The 22,850-nt window shown below is 38.7% G+C and overlaps 6 protein-coding genes across 7 annotated transcripts; 2 read left to right on the top strand and 4 right to left on the bottom strand.

Annotated features, from left to right (window-relative positions):
• Window positions 1-183: 183 nt before the first annotated feature.
• Window positions 184-2,099, bottom strand: LOC111794753 (UDP-Glycosyltransferase superfamily protein). Its single transcript, XM_023676887.2, has one exon. It carries the CDS (start codon window positions 1,926-1,928, stop codon window positions 459-461), a length of 1,470 nt encoding a protein of 489 aa, XP_023532655.2. The 5' UTR covers window positions 1,929-2,099; the 3' UTR covers window positions 184-458.
• A 1,214-nt stretch (window positions 2,100-3,313) lies between these two features.
• LOC111795700 (DNA double-strand break repair RAD50 ATPase) lies at window positions 3,314-5,831 on the bottom strand. Its single transcript, XM_023678260.2, has 2 exons — window positions 5,315-5,831; window positions 3,314-4,911 (listed from the first exon to the last, which is right to left on the bottom strand). The coding sequence occupies exons 1-2, from the start codon at window positions 5,528-5,530 to the stop codon at window positions 3,406-3,408; spliced, it is 1,722 nt and encodes a 573-aa protein (XP_023534028.2). The 5' UTR covers window positions 5,531-5,831; the 3' UTR covers window positions 3,314-3,405.
• Window positions 5,832-8,704: 2,873 nt separating this feature from the next.
• LOC111794346 (histone H3.2) lies at window positions 8,705-9,307 on the top strand. Its single transcript, XM_023676304.2, has one exon. The coding sequence runs from the start codon at window positions 8,779-8,781 to the stop codon at window positions 9,187-9,189; it is 411 nt and encodes a 136-aa protein (XP_023532072.1). The 5' UTR covers window positions 8,705-8,778; the 3' UTR covers window positions 9,190-9,307.
• Window positions 9,308-9,614: 307 nt separating this feature from the next.
• LOC111795710 (uncharacterized) lies at window positions 9,615-12,422 on the bottom strand. 2 transcript variants are annotated; one of them, XM_023678271.2, is made up of 6 exons: window positions 11,890-12,422; window positions 11,074-11,286; window positions 10,839-10,988; window positions 10,632-10,751; window positions 10,442-10,528; window positions 9,615-10,349 (listed from the first exon to the last, which is right to left on the bottom strand). In XM_023678271.2, the coding sequence occupies exons 1-6, from the start codon at window positions 12,247-12,249 to the stop codon at window positions 9,894-9,896; spliced, it is 1,386 nt and encodes a 461-aa protein (XP_023534039.2). In that variant the 5' UTR covers window positions 12,250-12,422; the 3' UTR covers window positions 9,615-9,893. The 2 variants fall into 2 exon arrangements, with proteins under 2 accessions (XP_023534039.2, XP_023534038.2); XM_023678270.2 differs by having other exon boundaries at window positions 10,839-10,991; window positions 11,890-12,421.
• Window positions 12,423-13,793: 1,371 nt separating this feature from the next.
• Window positions 13,794-15,096, top strand: LOC111794663 (uncharacterized). The gene has a single exon (XM_023676763.2). It carries the CDS (start codon window positions 13,805-13,807, stop codon window positions 15,014-15,016), a length of 1,212 nt encoding a protein of 403 aa, XP_023532531.2. The 5' UTR covers window positions 13,794-13,804; the 3' UTR covers window positions 15,017-15,096.
• Window positions 15,097-16,480: 1,384 nt separating this feature from the next.
• LOC111795011 (uncharacterized) lies at window positions 16,481-21,428 on the bottom strand. Its single transcript, XM_023677233.2, has 12 exons — window positions 20,279-21,428; window positions 19,740-19,942; window positions 19,468-19,665; window positions 19,241-19,312; window positions 18,922-19,017; window positions 18,626-18,705; window positions 18,456-18,531; window positions 18,144-18,354; window positions 17,848-18,041; window positions 17,645-17,750; window positions 17,436-17,525; window positions 16,481-17,355 (listed from the first exon to the last, which is right to left on the bottom strand). The coding sequence occupies exons 1-12, from the start codon at window positions 20,808-20,810 to the stop codon at window positions 16,607-16,609; spliced, it is 2,607 nt and encodes an 868-aa protein (XP_023533001.2). The 5' UTR covers window positions 20,811-21,428; the 3' UTR covers window positions 16,481-16,606.
• Window positions 21,429-22,850: the final 1,422 nt, after the last annotated feature.

Raw genomic sequence — 22,850 nt, 5'->3', positions numbered from 1 at the left:
CCCCTCACACAACACAACCCCCTCCCCTATTAAACATAATTAAACTCTGTTTTCTTTTGACAATTTCAACATTTATTTCATTACCCTTTTTATTCTAAAACAATACATAATCATCATTTCATTTGCATTGCTCCTGACGCCACCACAGAAGAAGAAGAAGAAGAAGAAGAAGAAGAAGAAGAAGAAGAAGAAGACTGGTGAGGACACCGGCGGCTATGGCGCATCAATGCTATGCTATTGACGGCTTCAGGGATGATATCGGAAAACAGTCCATAAACCATCAACTGGGCCTCCGTGATACCCAAATGGGTATTGTTTTCTGTTCCTGATTTTGTTGCGGCTGGGCCTCACAATATACGAATTCTGACCCATAACCATAATAATAATAATAATAAAAGTACTTGGATTTAATGTGTTCTTATTGTAGCGTATCATCATGATACCTTAAAATTAAAAGCTTAAACAATGAGTTGTTTGGCGGCGGCGGTCAGAAAGTCATGTACTGATTTAACAGAGGATCCATTCCCATGTTTCCACGCCTTGTCTATTGTCTCCTTCACTTTCTCTGCATTTCTTCTCATCTCCTTCCCTTTCTCTGTCTCTTCCATCACCCATTTTATCTTCCTTTCAATATCCTCACTCTTCACTTTGCTCTGCTTTCCTCTCCCCACCTCCACGCAAGCCCCCACCTCCTCCTCCAGAAATTTCACGTTGAAGAACTGCTCTCCTGCTAGCGGCCATCCCAACATTGGCACCCCTTGGCTTAGCGATTCCATCACTGAATTCCATCCACAGTGCGATAAAAATGCCGATACTGCTCTGTGCGACAGGATTTCCACTTGCGGCGCCCATTTCTGCACCAATAGCCCCCTCCCTGAAGCTTTGTTTCTCTCTTCGAATCCTTCCGGCAGCCATTCCTCTGCCTTGAATTCTGAGTTTACGTCCACCCCAATTGGAGGCCGAACTACCCAGATGAAATTCTTGCCGCTGCCCTCTAATGCTTTGCCTAATTGCATCATTTGTGAGGCGGAGATCGTGTTCATCGACCCGAAAGAGACGTATAAAACAGAGTTCGATGGCTTTGAATCCAACCATTTGAGGATGGCTTCTCTTGTTACTTCTCCGGCTGTATTGCCGATACGATCTCGGCTTTTTAATTCCAATACAAGTGGGCCGATTGGTCGAACAATTGCACCGGGAAATTTACGCCGGAAATACGACAACCCAATTTGATCAAACTCCTCAACCGTGTTGAAAAGCAACCAATCAGAATCCACCCACGCCGATAAATTTTCCCTATGGAAAATCGACCCATCGTCCTCACCGTCGGCCTCCGCAATGTTGGCCGGCAACTGGGTCCTATGGAGAACAATCGAGGCTTCTTCAAAATCAGGCAGAGAGAACTCGTCCGTGGCAACCTTCCGGTGAGGAAGATCGAACCAGAGAGAGTAGTAGCAAGCCAAGCCAAAACCACCTGCACCACTAAAAATTGCATGGTACACACCGAGTTGTTTAGCAAGAGTTGCAGTCCAACCAAGAAAGATGTCGGAGATGATACAGAGCGGAGGGCGGCCATGGTTGTCAATTGTGAGATTATGAATGGCTTCCTTGAAAGAGGATTTGAACTCAAGGGAAGCGGAAGCTTGGAAAAGACGCATGACAAGGTGATAAGGAAGGGTATCAGCGTTTTCAGACGCGGGTGGGAGGCCATGGGTGATGCTTGAGAAAGGAATCTCAAGAAAACGAATGGAAGAATTTGGAGGAAGTGAAGATTTGAGCTTCCTAACGTTCAAGGGAGTGTTCACAAAGTAAATGGCGTAGTCAGAGCTGTTTGTTTGCTCGATATGGAGGGCTAAAGCAAGAAATGGAATGATATGGCCCTGCCCCATGAAGGGGAATAGCACAACGCTCTGTTTTCCATCGCCCATAGATGATACTCAGATGGTTTGTCTCCAAAGTTTCTGAAGTGGGTCGTTTATATGGAAACCCAACTCAATGAAAATATGTAATTTATGGGGGGAAATGAATATATGGAAAGGTATAAATTGTGCCAGAGAGGAAAGAAGGGGGGAAATGGCTGTTTTCATGTCATTCCATTGGTATGTGGAACAAAAAGAAGATGATATGAATGGATGTGCGTATGAATGTGGGCCTTACGTGAGTACGCATCACGGGTCACAATCAGCACTGCCTGCCTGCCTGCCTGCCTGCCTGCCTGAGTATAAAATTCAAGATTAAAGCCCGGTGTCACACCCAGCGTGCCGTGTTTAAATTTTGTTTTCTCTGACTAAATTCAAATCCAACTTTTTTTATTTAATTTAGTATTAACTCTTATAACGCTGGATTAAATAAGAATATTATTAATTTGGTTATTAATTTTGTACCCATTTTAATATTAATCTTATTTAATTCCATAACGTTTGATTGATGATCCAAACAATGTCCCTGTATAATGGGCTTGTCTGCAAGGTTGTTGATATTGGAATTTGAGGGAGTTTTGTGTATTTCTTTAGTGATATTTTGGTGAGAGTCTTTGTAGTGTGATAGTGAGGTATTCACGTGTAACACTTTGATTATTAGTGATTGGTTGATACTGGGGGAGTACGGAAACTTCTTCTCTCATAACCACGTAAATATCTTGGTGTCTCTTACATCAGACATGGAGTGGGCGTTGATTTTAAGATTAGGAAATACAAATAATTTTCAATGGAACACCTGTATTAGCTAGTTGTGTTGTACTTTAATAAATTTTACTACACCCACCACGAGCCTAACTCAACAATAGTTGGTATATGTTCCTTTCTTTAAGGGTCGAGATTAAAATCACCATACTCTCACGGGTTGTTTTAAATACACACTCAAAATGTATCCTTATAAGATAAAGTTGAAGAGTTGTCTTATAAAAAGGCTCTTGAAGTTCATAAGAAAGCTCTCTAAATACATATGTAAACAGTTCAAGGTCGTCTTAGTAGGTAATGTCTGGTTGGATCGATTCATCACAGTTTTAGAACGCATCCACTAGGGAGAAGTTTCACCGCTAGTAGATATTGTCCTTTTTGGGCTTTCCCTTTCGGGCTTCCCCTCAAGGTTTTAAAACGCGTCTGCTAGGGGAAGGTTTCCACACCCTTATAAGGGGTGATTTGTTCTCCTACCCAACCAATGTGGGACATCACATCCTTAGTAGCATACTGCTCGTACCCGACTCTAATAACATTTGTAACTCCAAATGAGATATCCGACTAATTTCAGAAAGCAGTTTAATTTGATATCATATACATATAAAAATGTAGCTAATGAATTAACAAAGCAAATATAATTGGAACACAGAAGCAAAGATTTCACTAAATTTGATTGATTTTCTACACCCATTCTTATTTATACATATAAGAACAATCTCCACATACCTTAAGCAGGTGACTTATACCTGCAAACAACTTTACATCTTAAAATTCTGTCTTCTACATAAAACCCTGGCATCACCATGATCTTAACCCGACTCGGGCCATTTCTCTGCCTCTCTGCAAACATGTCTTCCATGTAACTCGGATCAAAGCTTCTGTTCTCTTCCACCCTCAGGATCTTAAGTGGTGGATCGAATGAGAAGGCCAGCAAGTGAAGCAGCCAAATGCATTTAGCAGCTACAAAGAATGCTTGAAGCAGTTGCTCTGGCCATGGTCTTGTCCAATTCAGTGTTGTGATTATGCAGCTCATCTTTTGATCACAAAACTTGCTGAACTCTTCACTGTAGTACTTTGTTCCCTTCCTTAACACTTCATTCCAGCTGAGATTTCGTAGCGCCACGAACGACGAGAACTTCGCTTCCCGATCTTGTTGAGGGTCTAACAGCTTGGGGGAGCCGTTCTTTTGAAACACACAATTCTCAAAATCTTGGTACAGTGCCTGATTGATAATAGCCTCTAAATGGTACAAAACAGCTCTTGAGTACTTGGAGTTTAGAGCTAACTTGTAAGGTTGAAGAAGTGCGTTCAAATTCTCCATCAGGGTGCTATCAGTTTCTTCAATCTGGCTTACAAGTGTCTTGCAGAATTGCTTTACTGATAGCCTTGCTTCTGATACTATCTGTAAGAACCCTTCCACCATTACTTCCTCACTCACTGGCATTTGATTCTCACCGTTCGTCCCTGCACTCAATGTTATTTTCTTTGGCAAATTGGTAACAGTTTGGAGATCTCTTGCATTTGTGGCTTGCTTCAAAGCTCTCTTTAGCTCCTCACAGTAACTCTCTAACCCCTCCAGCTTCTGCCTCAGCTCACCTAAAGACGACTTCACTTCACCCACCTCCATCAACGCAGCATCTCTCGTCTCATTTGCCTCAATCAATTCTTTCTTCAATGTTTCAATTGACACTATCCCCAAATCCTTAAAAATCTGAGAGACATCCTCTGACTCTGTCCTGTTTGGGGAATTCTCATTCTTGTTCTTCTTCTTTAACCGTGGAAACAGCCACGAAATCACTCCCCGGCTTTTGGGTTGTGATTGTGTTGCCAAGTGGGAATCTGTCAATGGCACTATGGTGTTCGAAAGCCTGCTGTTCTTTGCTGCATTATCACTCTCCTTTGTGATAGTTGCAGGCCTGCAGCGATTGCACGAAGAAATTGATTTGGAGTCCCCCAAACTGTTCCTCCTGGATGATTTGAAGTAATCATTCACAGGTGATGTTTGAACTGCAGATCCAGTGAGAGCTTTGTGTTCTTCAGCAGGACAAATATGGGGTTCAGAATTTGCGAAATCAGAACCCAACCCTTTTGAAATCTCCTTCCTATAATCAGATAAAACTGTTTCATCTTCATTTCCTCCACCTCCTAATCCATACTCATCCCAGGTTTCTGAAAAAGTCCCAAATCTCATCGGAACTTGGTGGTAGCCATTCGTCGGTTCATCTTCATAACTCTGAAAAACGATTTCCAAATTCAAGATTCACAGAAACCCATGTTTTTTAGTTGCTCACCAAACACATGTCTCTAGTTTGACTGACAGTTAACCCCTCATAAATGTATTTGTTAGGTTAGATCATTTCGTACACAGCCACCAAAGCATACCCAAAATTTCAAAATCCTCAATAAACCAACTAGAAAATGACGGAGAAGAATGTGAAAGAGAAGGATGGTGATCCTAAAAATGTCCTCGACTCAAGAAAAAAAGGCATTAAATGCTAACCATAAATGCTAATCTGTGTGAATGATGCAAATAAGATCCATAAATCATAATAAAATCAAGAAATTCCAAAATTGAAAAGCAAAACTTAAAAAGAAGAACAATGATTCGCATAAAAGAGTGTAGAAGTTAAACTCACAGGGGTAAAAACAGGGTAATCTTGCGCAGAGAATTGAGAAGCAGCCTGAGAAACAGGAGAAGCCGAAGGGAATCGAACATTAGAAGGGCTACTTCCTTGCATAAGAGCGGCATGAAGAGCCCTAAGCTCAACAGCTTTAGCAATGGCCGCTTGAATTTCTTGGCGACTGATATCGCCACCGTTCTGAAACATGTGGGTGGAAGCCTTGGCAGCCATAGAATCGAGGACGGAAAACAAAATTTCGCATAGACCCAGAAAAAGTAGAAGAGAATTGAAGCAAAAGAAACAGAGTTCAATCGAAATTCAGAGAGACATGGGATGGTATGCAGTTTAGAATGGTCGAAAGAACGAAAGAAAGAAGGAGAGAACGAGAGAACGGGAGGAGAAGAAGAAGAAGAAGAAGAAGGAAGTTATCTGAAAATCCAATGAGCTTTTGTCTGTGCTGTGAGTGGGAATTAATGGAATGACAGCACGTGAAGGAGAGAGAACAATGTGGGGCGCAAAAAGTTGGTAACCCTTTGAAGAAACACCACATACCCACCCATTGCTTACGCTAATAAAGATGTATTCCTCTCTTATAAACGATTCTTCACCGTTCTCCATTCAAACCCATATAGTGATACGATGATTCAAACTCATATGAGATTACCTCTCGAAATGGTATTAATAATATCATTAGGGATGATTGAAGGTGCTTTATTGACTTTTGGTAAAGAAATAAACTAAGGAATATGAAGGTAGTAGGTAAAAGTGGTAGGTTTCCCTTTTCCCTTTCTTTATGATCATCAATCTCTGCTTTTCCACTTTCCTCGCACTCCTTCTTTAGCTACGTACATCATTAGCCGATGCTGTAAGCTTAAGTTAAGTAACATACAGATAAAAGCACATGGGAATCACTATTTGTTATACGCTGTAAAGTCTAAGGCTACTTGGCTAGAGAGCGAGCGGATGATTGCACAACATGTGATTGGAAAGTCAGCATCATAGAATACAATATACATGAACAAAAGGGTAAGAGCTCCAAGGCCACAACAACCTTATGTAATGCAAAGCTCATTTGTTTACCATTCTTCCTGCTGCTGTGCTGCCCACAACACACACACACACACACACCTTTTTCTTTGCTTTTTTACACACTTGAAAGTAGAAGGTAGAAGAGGGGTAGGGGCCTTTTTTTTTTCAATGGTTTGTCCTGTTTTGCTTGGGAGGTTCCTGCAGAGTATCATTCTCTGCTTTTAAGAAGAGGGTGTTGGGAATAATTGCTTGTTGAGGTTTATTAAGAGTGAGTGTCACACATTGGTTAATTTAGTGGAAGATCATGGATTTACAAGCGAGGAATACTAACTTCATTGGTATAAGGCTTTTTGGGGAATCCCAAAGCAAAGAGTTCCATTAATGGGTAGCTTCGCGATTTCTTATAGGCACCTTCACCTACACCAGATGGAACTGTAAACGAAGAACTCGTCTTCGCCCCTCATTCCCCCTTTACTAATCTAATGGAAAGCTTAAGCCCTTCCCGGAACTGGCTTTCTTGCTTGCTTTCACTCAGAATTCGTTCGGATCCTTCCACCCACATGTTCAATCTTTTTTTAGCGGTTTCCCCAGTCGACTCATCAGGCCCATGACCTGAAGACTGCAGGTTCCCATAAGAGTTTATGCTCAAAGCGGACAATATCATACCATACCATAAAAGTGGAGAGTCGTGATTACTAACCGTACTATCGTAATTAATTATGCGAGAGAAATTAGAGGAAATGTGTTTTTTAATTTATTGTCCAATTATTTGGGTTGATTGATGGAGGGTTCATTTTAAATCATTCAATTCCTGATGTGAATGGTTGAAGTAAAGAACAAAGTGGGTATTAACAATGGATGTGACGGAGCCGTCTGTGCTCTACAAAAACACATTTTTAAAACACTTTTCATTACATGGGCAGTATCTTATCTATTGTCCTACTAACCCGAACTTAATTACTTCTACTAAACAAAATAATCTATCTACATTTACGACTTAGGGTCCTCGCTAGCACACTATTCGGTGTTCGTCCATCTACCACTTTTGTTTTCTTGTTGGCAGGCCGTCGACATTCAATTAATATGGGATTTGACAATCTACCATCCATTCAGGGCCTATCGTTCTCATTGGCACACCGTCTCATATCTAGATCTGATACCATTTGTAATAACTAAAGCTCACGGTTAGCATATATTGTCTATTTTCGAAATGCCCCTCAATGTTTTTAAAACGAGTATGCTAGGTAGAAGTTTTCGCTCCTACCGATGTAAAGATTTTGTATTGATGACTATAGAAATGTATCGTAAGAGATAATACATAAAATATAGAAATACATTTTCAAAGCTCTGCCTGTAACATGTATAGTTAAGTTTATTATATATAACTTTACCGATATAACTATCTATTATATATATTTCAAAGCTCTGCTGATAATATGTATAGTTCTGTTTATTATATATAACTTTACCGATATAACTATCTAATATATATATATATATATATATAATCTAAGTTTTACCGGATATATAGCCTTTTATTGTACGTATCTAAATAACAATTTACTTTATATGTCATTTACCATTGATTTACTATGTATTATATATATATATATAACCTAAATTTTACTAGATATATAGCCTTTTACTGTACGTAGCTAAATAACAATTGACTTTAGATGTCATTTACCACTGATTTACTATATATAACCGTTGACTAAGCTATAAATAAGCATCATGCTCTATAACCTAACAATTCAACCAAGAACTTAGTTTCATTTAGAAAATTATTCGGTTTTGATAACAAAGGTTATCTGTAAAAAAATTTAGCATTATTATTTATTTATATACAATTTTGATAACGTTTTCCTAAGACTGCGATATTTAGAGGCATTTTACCAAATATCATAAACAAAATTTTGAACCAAACGTCTCTTAAAAACTTTCAAGTGGCATAATGCATCGATAATTATTATCTATCTTAATTTAATTATATTTTCTTTCTTAAATTAGAGATTTAATCTCTAATTATTTATTAGTATCCAATAAACTTAAAAAAATTTATAATTATATATTTAATAAAATTATAAATTTAATGATTAATTTTTATATTTAATAAATTTTTAAAATTTTAAGACTTCATCCCATTGACTCATTTGACCTATCAACCCAAAATAAAAGCAAAAAGCCGATCTTGCGTATTATTGGCCAGTTAGTAGTGCCACGGATCGCGATCCAATCTTTAACAAATCTCCACCGTTGAATTGCCTCGTTGTTTACACCCAAATCGAACCTCCAAAAGTTTCAAGAGGCGTGTCTTTTCTTCTCAAGTTCCCGCCATCCGTAATTTGGCCACTATATAACAAACTTCAAAACCCTATTTCTCTGCACTTCGGTTTCAGCATTCGCAAGCACGAGTTGAACTACGAATTTCCTTGAGATCTTCCTCACTAATGGCTCGGACTAAGCAAACTGCTAGGAAATCCACCGGAGGAAAGGCTCCGAGGAAGCAACTTGCAACCAAGGCTGCTAGGAAATCGGCTCCGGCGACCGGCGGAGTGAAGAAGCCACACAGGTTCAGGCCGGGGACGGTGGCGTTGAGAGAGATCCGCAAGTATCAGAAGAGTACGGAGCTTCTTATTAGGAAGCTTCCGTTTCAAAGATTAGTGAGGGAAATTGCTCAAGATTTCAAGACTGACCTTCGTTTCCAGAGCAGCGCTGTTGCGGCTCTTCAGGAGGCTGCTGAGGCGTATCTCGTTGGGCTCTTCGAAGATACAAATCTTTGTGCCATTCATGCTAAGAGAGTCACCATTATGCCCAAGGATATCCAGCTCGCTAGAAGAATTAGAGGCGAGAGGGCTTAAGTCTAGTTGTCTATCCATCTGCATCTAGTTAAAGAAATCGAGTTCTTAATCCTGTCTGATGAATTCACTCTGTAAAATTTGCTTTAAATTAATGGCCATTTGAAATTTCACTGTTCAAGTGTCTGTTGAATACAATTTTCTTATCTGGTTTAATCAAATCTTCTTGAACTGTTTCTAAGCATCGGATTGCGCTTGCTGAAGATACTAACCATGGATGAACTTTTTGATTCCAAACCTTTTCAGATTACAAGCAACTTTGATGCGTTTTCATTATCCCTGTACACATGTTTCAGCCCTGATTTGTGGAACTCGCATTGCGATTTTCATCCACCGCTGAAACAAAGGTGAATCCTTCCCAACTACTTGCACTTCAGATAATTAAATTCATGGTTGATTTCATATCATATCAACCATGAATTTAATGATTTCATCAAATTAACCAACGGCATTAACATTATATAGTAAGATATATAACAATTTTGTGGATAAATGTGCTGCTACATATTCTCCGACCCATATTTACCTAAGTACAACAGCTTCTGTCAAAAGCATTTCTACTACCCTCTCCTAAACATTCTCCAAAAAAGGACCAACAAACGAAGAACACGCTGAGAAGAAATTATCCTCAACAGATTACCCAGAAACCCATGTTCTTAATGTTTCATATTTTCAAGCTTCGTAGCTGTGTATTATTAACATTCTTACTACATATTCCTCTTTCGTTGAGGTGTGTCCTTGGCCACAGTTTGAATGCGTCTTCTGCTATTTGTGGAATCGCCACTGGCACGGACCTTATCCGCTCTTTGCCTAGATGATGTCGACACGGCTTCTGATTTTCGATTGTTCATCGATAGTTCTTTCAGAGGGGTTGCCACCTGAGGTTTTGAGCGGGAATCTGATGTTGAAGGTCTCTTCTTAGTAGCTGATTTCTGGGTTCTTGTTAAACAGGGCTCGCTAATTTGTATACGATGAATCTCATGTTTTCTAGTTGGGGGAGGAGGTTGTGAACTTTCTGAAGGGAAGCAATCAGAGTCGGAAGATGAAGGACTTGTACTGCTTTCCATGTCGTAAAGAAGGTTGTCAGTCATATAAGGAATCGGCTGTATTTCCGCGTTTGATGCACACGAAGAGGGCCTCTGCAGTCTTGTCAGTTGAATAACCTGGGTTCGCGAAACACAAACACAATTAGAAGAGGTGAGACTCTAAACTTGTAGAAGTCTAAAATTGATGATGCCCTGTCTGTGTTTGGTACCTTCTGTTCAAGAACGACCATGTCTTTCTTTAATTTTGAGATGATCATGTTCTTCCGACGAATGATGTCTTCCAGCTCTGACATCCTCTGTGGTGGTGAAAAATACAAGATCTCATCAGGGGAAAAAGAAAAACCATGAACGCCAGGGTTTGAAGCAGGGGAAAATTGAAGAACAGAAGAACATTATTACCTGTGAGCCAGAAACCTCAGCCGAATGGAGTAGATTAGTTAATTCTTTGATGGTTGCGTCTTTCTCATTACAATCTTTCTTCAGAAATAACATATCTTGTTCGATTGATAATGTGTTCATCTGTAAAGAACATGCCAACATGAACATAAAAATTCTGAGTTCAATGGAAATCAGAAGCAGAGAAAACAACTTAAAAATTGGACTGACCTGCATATCATTATCAGCAGCAGACGTCACACTGGAAGCCCAATCTGACAAATCAGACATGCGACGCTCCTCTTGCTCTGCTTCGTTCATGAGTGGCATTTTGTATTGCAACATCTCTGCCCCGCAAGAGGGCTTTGTCGCGGAATTACACTGCTGAAGTAAAACAAAAATCAAAAGATAAACGAAAATCTGAGTTCATAAATTTCAAATCGACAACAGAGAATAGTATTTTTACCTCCAAACCACTGAACAAATGGTGATGCTGATCACAAATCCAACAGCCACAATCAACAAACTTAATTTTGTCATCGCCAAAGGCCCCAGAATCAGCCAAATCGACATTCTTTCTCGAACCCATGTCATTCTCAGTTCTACAATGATCCTTAATGGGAATGACTTGATCACATAGATCATCAAGCTTCTTCTGCATGCTTAGGAGCACTTGATCCTGGTTATTCCAAACAAGAAGCAATTTAATAAGAACAATGGCCCACAAAAACAAAACTCATTAGATTCTCATACTCAAATACCAAAAAGTGAGTACTTCCTTTTTGTTATTGTTTTGAGTTCCCATAAAGTGAGTAATTAGTTAACCACCACCAATGGATTTTTGAGAATAAATCTCAAGATATGCTTGAAAAGACGCCTGGGGCCAGACAATTGGGACAAACAAAAGTAGTGGCATGAGATTATAAACGCATCATTTTAAAATAATTAACGAACTCATAACAAAAAAAAAAAAAAAGAAAAAAGTATAGAATAAATTTGATAGATTACCCAAAGCAATTTCAAAAGAATGAATAGATTAATCAGTTTCCGTTACATTCTATCAGGTAGAAGTTCAAATTTGAGAAGCTATTCTAACAAGTAGCCGCCATTACCATATTACTTGTTCATAAATACGATTTTATGGATGTAGATTACATTACGAGGCATAAGGGAAGAACAGAAAACCCTAAATGTAGATTAAACACCAGCAGTTATAAATCCATCGCAGAACCATTAGTACCATAGGGGAAAAAGAACTAAGTTGAATTAAGAAACCACAAACCCTAAGTTCGACAGCTCTTTGAAGCTGGCCGATCTGATGATTCTTCTTGGACTCGGAAACCGCAACGCCAATCGCTGCAACTATAAGAAACCGCTCAATGGGGCTGAACAACTGCCAAGCGATGGCTTCGTCAGGGCCGAAGCTGCCTCTGATAGATCGAACCGAGCTGGCTTGTTCGGCGTTAACGAGTCGCCCTTGAAGAGAAACCCAAGCTAACCGTCGAGCGGCGGGAACCGGCGGCCGGGGATGGGTGAAGCAGCTGGACAGACGGCGCTGTGAAGGCGTATGAACAGGGGATGAAAAAGAGACCAAAGTGGGGAATGATCGGAAAACATTCTCCAGGGCATCTTGATCTTCCATGGCGGAAAGAAATCGAAAAACGCAGTTGCAGAGAAGGAGTGTAAGCGTAAATCAAAATAATTTTGTTTTTGGTTTTAATAATATTCAAATTCTTAGTTTTGAGAGGGAAAATTCAAAATGCGTTGGAAGATGAACGTTGGGTTCTGCGATAGTCTACTGATCTGTCCTTTTTATAAAAAGTAAAATTCGCATTATTTATGCTCGATATGGGCCTGATTACTTCTTTAATGGGCTTTTCGATATGGGCCTGATTACTTGTTTAATGGGCTTTTTGATATGGGCCTGATTACTTGTTTAATGGGCTTTTTTAATTATTGACCCACAAATCCCTGGATTCTCTCCCAGTTGCTTTTATTTATTATTATTATTATTATTATTATTATTATTGCATTATTGAAGATGTTTAGTCAATAATATAATATTGTGGGTTGAAATAATTGAATAAGATGGTGTTATTCCACATTAATTTTGGGGTTCATAAAATGTTGACCTGCCGGATGTGTCGTTGACTCCCCCAGTAACCACCCCCAAACATTTGGAACTTCCGAACCTTCCTCGCACCTCCTCCCAGCCTTTGGAAAAGTTGGGAATCGAAATCGGGATCTCCTTCATTTGCTGTCAGTGTGTTTGGTTTCACAGATCTCTCCACATGCATACACCAAACTTAACCGATACACCCACTAAAATAATCCATCTTCATTTTTTCTACAACATTTATCCTTCACCTCTTCAGCTCACGATCATAATAAGGCTTTATTTCTTTAAACTATTGGATAAGTTAACGTGAAAATCTAACCACAAGTTTATGTTGAAGGGTCACTGGTAGATGCATGTATGAATAGATACTTATGTTCAATTAGTTGTATAAAATGAGTAGGAAAGTGTTAGGAATCACGACTCTCCACAATAGTATAATATTGTCCACTTTGAGCATAAGCTCTCATGGTTTTGCTTTGGGCCTCTCAAAATGCCTCATACCAATGGAGATACTATTCCCCACTTATAAATCCATGATCTTCCACTCAATTAACCAACGTGGAACTCACTCTCAATAATCCTCAACAGACATATCAACATGGTGTTGTGTCTAATATGCTCTTATGCTTAAGTCAGTAATCAATTACACTCATTCGACTGGAGTGGGTTTATAGAATTCAAATTTTACCCATTCGATGTTATATTTTTAAAAAAATGAAGAGATATAGAATGTGACAAATATGGGTTGGGGATAAAATCTAAATTAAAGATTCAATTCTATAAATCTTTGCACTAATACCTTTATTTCTTTTTTGGTCAACTCTTGGTTAACCAATTATTATTATTATTATTATTATTATTTTCTTTCTAATATCTGTATTATTCTCTATTAAAATTTTATTTAATTTTATATAATCTATTATAATCTACACAACACAGAACACATGTGCCTATGGATGACGTGGAGAAGACGACGGAAAATTCGATAAAGGACACGGGCAGATTAAAGTGGTAAAGTAATAATACAGACCCATGTTAGGGGCAGAATCGTCATTTTCCCAGATCGCCACTATCTTCAATGGCGCTATATATTTGCCGCTGCATTCACTTCCATGGCCGTGCTGCAGCCTGCCCCCTTCCTGACAGTTTCATTTATTGCTCCACACATACCTTTAACGGATCAGAGCTTAAAATGCGCACCGTCGTACCGTGTTTAACCATTTTACTGGTTTTGGCCGTTGGCTCGGCGGTTCATGGCTGCCCGCCTTCGGAACGGGCAGCTCTTCTGGCTTTCAGAGCTGCCCTTAAGGAGCCCTATTTGGGGATCTTTAATTCCTGGACCGGAGACGACTGTTGCAACCGATGGTACGGCGTTAGCTGTGACCCAGTGACTCACCGGGTTGCCGATATTAACCTCCGGGGCGAATCTGAGGATCCGATTTTCGAACGGGCTCACCGTACTGGTTTTATGACCGGGTATATTTCTCCGGCCATCTGCAAGCTTACTCGTCTCTCCAGCGTTATCATTGCTGACTGGAAGGGAATCACCGGTGAGATTCCGAGGTGTATAACTTCGTTGCCGTTCCTCAGAATTCTTGACCTCATTGGTAACCGTCTCTCCGGCGACCTTCCGGCGGATATTGGCCGGCTTCATCGACTCACGGTGCTCAACGTGGCGGATAATTTGATTTCCGGTTCAATTCCGGCTTCGCTTACGGCGCTTCCGAACTTGATGCACTTGGACCTCCGAAACAACAAAATTTCCGGAACGTTACCCCGAAATTTCGGGAATATGAGGATGTTGAGCCGAGCTTTGCTGAGCCGGAACCAGATCTCCGGTCCACTTCCCGCTTCCATCTCCCGGATCTATCGCTTAGCAGACCTGGATCTTTCTCTGAATCAACTAACCGGTAAAATCCCGGAATTCATGGGAAGAATGGCGGTGTTAGCCACATTGAATCTGGACGGCAACAAATTCTACGGAAACATTCCGCCGAGTCTGTTGGTTTCGGGAATAAGCAATTTGAATTTAAGCCGAAATTACCTAACCGGAGAGCTGCCGGATGTTCTAGGGCCACGGTCGTACTTCACGGTGCTGGATTTGTCTTACAACAACTTGAAAGGGCGGATTCCGAAATCGATATCGGAAGCTTCATATATCGGACACTTGGATTTGAGCCACAACCACCTGTGTGGGCCGATTCCAAGCGGGGCGCCATTCGATCATCTTGAAGCGGCATCATTTGTTTTCAATGATTGCCTTTGCGGGAAGCCGCTCAAACCCTGTTAGAAGTTTAGCAACCCTACCCTGTAATTCATGTTTGTATTATTATGTAAAAGACCTTAAAAACAAAAAAAAAAAAAAAACAATCAAACTATATATCATTGCATTATATTACTTAATACTCTCGAAGATTATAGCCTAAAATTAATTGAGATCTTTAGGCGTTAAATAATTATCTCGGAATGGAATGTTTTTATTTTGAAAGACTAAATGAAGTATGTTAATAATGAAGTTGAAAGGGATAAAAATAGGTGTGGATATTAGGCAACACAAGGAGAGGCGCTATCATTCTAAAAAGGAATAGCACCAAAAGCAGCCGCCGACCTTAGACAACCTAGATTCAGCTCATTCATCATCAAATACACAGTGAAGTAAAGTAAAGATGAACAATGAAATTATTTCTTCACGGGCACCAAAATCAATCATCTTTTTGGACTCACTCGCCGCTCTACTGTAATAATTCCTAGATTTGCTTTTCCACGCCCAATCATCAACCCAATTACTACAAGGAGAGTAAGATTCAGATTATCTTGTTGATCGAATATTTCAAGGTAATAACATTGTTTGAGATTCGAATCCCTCCACAAGTAAGATCGATCATGTCTAGCTTGAATGATTCTTATTGATCAAATATCTCAACGCAAGAACACTTGTTTGAGCAAGATTGATCATGATTCTACATGCAACCTAAACTAAGTAGAATTGTAAAGAAACTTAGTCATTAGCTAAAGAAAGCACAAATACTCATTTTACTATATTTTAAAGTCTACCTACAAATACAATATACATACTTTATATGGCCTCAAAATGAGCATTACAAGAGTTCTAACATTCATAATTTATGGTGATAATTAACCTGTAAATGTAACCTTAAGTAAATAAAATGTCTTAAAATACATTAATGAAATACAATAAATTACTCTAAATTGTAATCCACTCAAAATTTGTGGCATGAATTGAAATATCTTTTAATAATTTCAACAACATTTTCTTCGATCTTCATTGAAATATATCGTAACGAGTGGTTATATGAACTTGCTAGATCAATGGGTATTATTTGGCCATATCTTGTATTTGTGTTCATGGAGAAGAGATGATATGCTGCATTGTGTGTAGCGATGTTGAGGGGTGTGAATTAAAAAGGCAAAAAAAAAACGAAGAAGAACAAGGCATGTGGGGAGGTGGGACAAACTAATAGCTGTCTGATTCCATAATTATTGGGGGGAAAAAAGAGACATGACGAGGAGAAGATGATGATAATCACAATTCATAGAGCGAGTGATGGAGACAAGAAGCAAACCACCCTTCCCAAACTTGTTCGTTTGGGGCCGTCATCTTTAATCATAGACCAGACCCGTGTTGAGAATTATGGAGAGGAGTAGCCTTAGAATTTATAAGTAAGAAACACTATCTTTATTGGTACGAGATCTTTTGGAGAAATTAAAAAATGAAGTGTTTGAACAGTTGATATGAAGGAAATAGAATGACTTACTCATCTTTATTGTAATTCGTAGCCACTAACAGTAACGTATTAGTAACATACGAAGCTAATGATATATCTGTGAGCTATTTCGATCTTTCAACTAACCTAAATGGCTAAGTAATAATGTTGAAGTAAACTGTGTAAGTTTCATCCATGAAGCTCATCAATGGTGCCATGAGAAAGTTCCTTGTTGGTCCTTTTGCAACAAAGCTAATAGGATGATACTGACTTACTCCAGTTTGCATCGCAAAGCTCGAAGCTTGATCGAACGCAACGTCTGATGACGACTTTGGCTTGCAGCTTAGCTTCAGCTGTACACCAGATTTATAATTCACTCCACTGTAGACAAAGCAGTCTTCATTGTTTGCTGACTTCAAGGATATGGTTCCATTCTTTCCATCCAATCCCTGAATCACAAAGAAATCAGAGGACAGCCCAACAGAGTTTGATCCTGCAATTACAAGCTTCTGATCTGGTCCTTGAGTTGCTAGAACCATTCCTGGAAAATCAAATGGTTCTAGCTTGACCCGTTTGCCAATAACATCTTGCAACGTTTTGACGTTGGCAGTCGTGTCATTTAAAACGAGCCTGAATGTGGCATGGACAGCCGAATCGGTCCCTTGTCTAGGATACATTTCCATTGTTATTGTTTGGTTTGAGTTTGTTAAGGCAAAAGATGCGTTTCCAGACATTTGGGACAAAGTAACAAGAAAAGTATTGTACGAGGAAGGAACTGGAGTTATCCAGTCTGAAAAAGAACCGGTCGTTCCAGTTTTGATATCCTTGTCACCACCACTATAGCCTGCCAGCAGATAGGGGCCAAACAGTATTGCTTTGGTGGAAGCAAATTGCGTTCGATCATCTGAGTATATTCACACAAGATTGATTTATTATCTAAAATTATAATGACACGGTTATGTCAGCTTGGATGGATATATATACCTCCAATAGCTTCTGTTCTTAGGTTAATAGGTAGCACAATGCTTAACTTGTCCTTTGAGCTCCATTTGTTGGTAACTGGTTGGAAAATGCCTGCAGCATAAGCAAATAGGAGTGTGAAACATAAACGTTTACTGCAAGGGTGTGATATTAAAATGCTGTTTCTTGCCCTATGAACAAGAAAATCCAGCAGGGGTTATGGCGGTGAGTACCATTAGTAATCTTTCCCACACTCTGACCATTTAGTAAAACTTGTGCGCCACTCGCACTTGTCCAGCTCGGAATTCGCAAATTAATGGTAGATGACTGGACTGGATCCTGCATTATTCAGAGAGCATACTACAAATTAGTTGGCGGCGGGCTTGAGCCGTTACATATACTTGTTCAAGAACACTATAAGAAAAATGTGAACGACCTTGGGAGAAAACGTCATTGTCATCCTGAGGTTTGGATCATCTGAATGAACAGGATCAACGACCTGATTAAGCAAAACATTTCCTGATTTCCAATTGAGAGAACTTGATATGTACTGGATAACATAAAGTGTAGGAGTTTGTGCTCCCTCCTCGAAGTATATGGAATCGCCCAACTTGGAGAATGATTCAATTCCTGAATCAAAATAAAAGAAATAAGAACAAGTAACAGAAACCTTCCAAGACAAGAGTATGAGAATAAAACAGATCATTTTGAAGTAATTAATGAAGTCAAAACCTGTGCCATAGCAGCACCAAAAAGTTTCAAATGGGGTGCCCCATCCATGGTAGCTTCTGGCTTTAGAACTTCCACTACCTAATGGAAGCATGTAAATCATTACCCCAGGGTCAGTTCCTCTTTGGATGCTCAGCACCCCATTTGTAAGAGCCCGCTCATAATAATCAGCATATGCTACTCCCTTCGTCCATCTAAACAGGTTGCGGGAGACCTATAATATCATCATATTCAGTAAAATGTCCATTTCCAAATGAAGCTAGCTGAGAATTCAAACAATTCCACAAAAAACATAACCAAAGGTAGGATTTTCACCTTCAGCATGTTGTAAGTTGTACACGATTCTTCATTCTCCGCTCCTAGAGTATCTGCTAATCTCTTGGGATCCGTCCTGCTCATACGTCAAATGAGGAAACAATATAAACGTAGAAAGTGCATCGAAAAAAGATACGAAAGCCTCAACGAAAGGACCCAAGTGTTCATACCAGAACTCATGCGCTGATGTCCCTCCTGTTGCATAGCTGTGAGAGGAGTTAATACTGTCCATAAAAAATGTGGACATTTCCTGGAATAAAAAGGTATAAACAGTTCACTAAAACAGCTTCCTAAGTCTGACATGACGTTCAGACACGAACCAATTTCTATGATCCGACCAGAAATGGAAGGAAGTTCTTAAATTTTGTGTCTTTGTAAGGAATGTCCACCTTGTCTGTTCTGTTTCTCATAATAACAAGTTTTTTAAGAAAATCCACTGCTGACAAATTAATGTGAGGAAACTTACCTTATACAGTGGATCACCAGTGAGTTCATACCGCAGTTGACCTCCGACAACAATCGGGATATGTGTGTTGGCATGGAGACCCGAAAGGCTTTCGGCCTAAAAATCAAAGGAGAGGATCTTTTAACCGTGTTTTATTACAACATTCGTTCTCAAATCTGAGGAGCATACAAAATTGTGCCTTGTAATAAAGTAATAAAGGCTTTGTAGCACAACAGTTCGGGTAGCACGACAGCTCGTTCTTACCCAAATAATCGACAGTGAATGGTCAATAAGACACTAATTCTACAGTACAACTCTGGATTGAACAAGGAATAGTTACCTGAACTGCAAGAATGCCTAGAAAGCACGGTTTGTCGAAAAGGTGGGCGAGTAGTAAATGCGTTGTATTTCCCTGCATGTATACTTCATAAGCCCCTCTAATACATAGCTACCAAAATCCACATTAAGACTCAAAAACCCATAAAAAAGTTGGCAAATTTATAATAAATGACAACTCAATTTGATGGATATTACTGAGAGTTATGTTAGAGTGAAGGATTCACGTACTGTTATACCATACAACCGGTAGAGCACATCATTCATCCCACCAGTTTCTGTATTAAGAGACTGATAGTGTCTCTCAACAGTGTACAGCTTTATGACATTCTGTACACGGTTGTAGAAGTACTCCACCATCCGTGTTACCATTTTCAAGGCTTGAGCATTACCACCAAAAGTATATTGATCCAACAATCCTGCCAATATCTGCCCAACCAGAAAAGATCAAACAATGTATGTACTAACTTGTAATGACAATTGTGTGTTCAAGGCAGCTTTACCTTGTGGATGGTGTAATATGGTGCCCACACAGGCTTAATAGCTTCATATCGATCAAACAACTCAGAGGGAAAAGCAGAAAGATAGCCTGTACCCATTTTGTCCTGACAAGCTGCCAAACCAGAAACTAGTGCAGTCATCTTCTCTTTAATAGCAGCGTCGCCAGTGCTTGCCCACATTTTAGCTGTTGCACTTAAGTAATGCCCTTCAAAATTGAAAGAACAAGATATCAATCATTCACACATAGGCTGCTAAAGCCACAAAAATATGATACTTCATGAACATGCTCCGTAAGGAAATGTTAGGAATCATGACTCTCCGCATAAGCTCTCATGGCTTTGTTTTGGGCTTCCACAAAAGGCGTCTTACCAATGGTGATGTGTTCCTTACTTATAAACTCATGATCATTCCCTAAATTAACAATCCTCAACATCGCCTCCGTTAAGGTATACAAAATACATTCATAAACATGAAACAAAAGATGAAAGTAACAACAAAAAACTATCCAAACAAGAGAGGCAGGATTAAAGAGTTGAGTTACCTACAAAATGACCACGAAGCTCGCAGTCTGATTTTTCCCAACCGAGATACGGTTTACCAGGCGTTGGCAAACCAGCTGTTTGCCTAAAGCTCCAGAGCAAGTTGTCCACATCCAACATCAATAGATACTTCAAATTTGTGGCCTGAGCTCTCCCATGGAACGAGTTCGGTTCCAGTCGTACGTCGCCTAAAGGAACTTCCCTGAGCAAACCACCAGGAACTTGAACCCCATCTTTATTCTTCATTTGTCTATACATCATTTCCCAATTAAACTCATTTTCTTCCTTCAACAACCTTCTCGTTAACAAATTGGACCAAGCAGCATCATCGGTTGGTGTGAGGTGGTAGTGAGAAAACATCTCTTTCTTCAACGTTTCATTATGTGATAATGAGAGCTCATATCTCAAAGTATGTGATCCCAGTTGAGTAGGAATGTTTGTACACTCCTTAAGAGCATCGCAATGACACAGAAGGTATGCCATTAAGGCCACCCAAACCACCCACATTTTCAGAGACTGACAAACCTTCATCATAGAACCAAAAATGTGAAACAGAACCCAAATCAGAATTCAGTGAAGGGATAAGATCATAGAATGAAAAGCATTGGGTGATTAGTAATAAACCCAGAAAACAAAACCCAATTCAGAAAAGACAGAATGAGAATCCCACATTCAGAAACAACATATAATCCAACAAATGAATAATCAAAAGCAAATGTGGAGGAGAGCAAGCAAATATAAGGGGTTATATATATAGAGATAAAACAGAAAGAGCCCCATAATTGACGTTGCGTCAAGACATCTCGTGAAAGCCAAGAATGGTGAAGTGAAAAAGCAAAATATACTAAAAGTAAGGAACCAAAAACTAAAATTGTAAAAGGTAATTTTCGGTAAGTGGGTGTGAGAGAAGGCATATGAAGACAACTGAAAATCACGGATACAGTGTCGTTTTCCAGTAGGGTTTGACTGTTTCGCAAGGATTCGAAAATACAGGAGGTGGGTTTTGACGCCATTGGAGACCCACTGGAATTGGAAACCAATCTCCGATGAACTTTTCAGGGATTTGGGAAATGGGAATCGCTACCAAATCCCATTCCCCAAATCCCAAATTTCACCCCATCACCTACATCGTCTTAGCCTCTCAGTTCTTATCTACAATTTTCTTTTTTTTTTTTTTCTTTCGAAAAATAAATAATCAAATCCACTGTCAGCAGCGCCCATTTCACTCGAACCCAGCCAAGGCAATGGGGTCCATTCTTTTTTTGGTTTTTTTTTTCAGAAATGGTAATTAAATAAATAAATAAATAAAACAAGTATCCAAAATTGGGTAGTAAATTTCACTTTTTTTTTTGGCTTTTTTTTCAGAAATGGTAATTAAATAAATAAATAAAACAAGTATCCAAAATTGGGTCGTGAATTTGACATGTGATTGGTTACTTTATATTATTATCCAAACAGCTTTTGTTTGATTATATTGGTTTTTTTTTTTTCTTCGACAGGAATGTTTGGAGCTTAGAAGAAAAGAATAAAGATATTAAGAAAATATGGGAAAATATTATATAATTTTGCTTCTCTGTGTTAAAAAATTTCAACCAACCGACACTCTTCTATTGGGATTCAAATAAAATTATTATTATTTATTATTATTTGTCTGTACCTCGTATTTCTCAAAACTGTTTTTTTTTTTTTTTTCAACCACTAAAAAAAAACATAATATTTATTTACTCATGGACAAAAATAATTTTGTTGCGTCATATTTCTATTAAAATACAAAATTTAAAAGTTTATTAATAATTTTCAAACTTATTATAAAAAAGAGAAAGAAAGGCCAAACAAAGAATTAACTTATACTAAAAATAATCTTAAAAAGAGAAATTACGTAACACAAAGCTGCAAGCAAAATAGTTTGGTGTGGTGAATCAACACGCAAAACGATAATCAAAGAAAATGATATTTGAGATGGTGCGGTGGCATTTAATACGAGTAGTAACATCATCCGTTTTCATGAAGGAACATATAACCATATAGCTCGAGCATTTAAATCACTTAAATATCTTCTATCATACCACTTCGAGTGCTATAACCAAGCTTTCATCTACCATTTTAAGAAACGCCCGTGAAATAAAATAAAATAGAAGAACAAAAACATGAAAATGGAGATTGAAAGAATACCATAGAACAAAGAATGAGTGTAGATCGTTTGAGAAGAGACTACAACAACACGAGAGATTACGTATGTAATTTATAAGTGATTTTGGATTAGATTGGATGTGATGAATTTAAATAAAAAACCTACCATAATTAAATTTTAAAAAAAATACACCTTTTTACAGAGCATAAACTTTCCTTTTTCACATATTTGAATTAATGTGTGTTTCATAACGTTGGATATTATAGAAAAGAACAACAAAAATAATAAATATTTTTTTGGTTGGGTTTGCTATGATTTTATATTGTCGGTCTGTCTTGCATTGTAGACGACTATGCCTACTTACTATATTTATTTGCATGTATATATTATTTTATCAATATCTTATATGTTTAGTGATATACTTATAAAATTATAAATTTTTA

The sequence above is a fragment of the Cucurbita pepo genome, chromosome 5, assembly GCF_057944985.1.
Source record: "Cucurbita pepo subsp. pepo isolate OVF chromosome 5, ASM5794498v1, whole genome shotgun sequence".
NCBI classification, from domain to species: Eukaryota; Viridiplantae; Streptophyta; class Magnoliopsida; order Cucurbitales; family Cucurbitaceae; genus Cucurbita; species Cucurbita pepo.
This window is presented reverse-complemented; position numbering and strand designations above follow the sequence as displayed.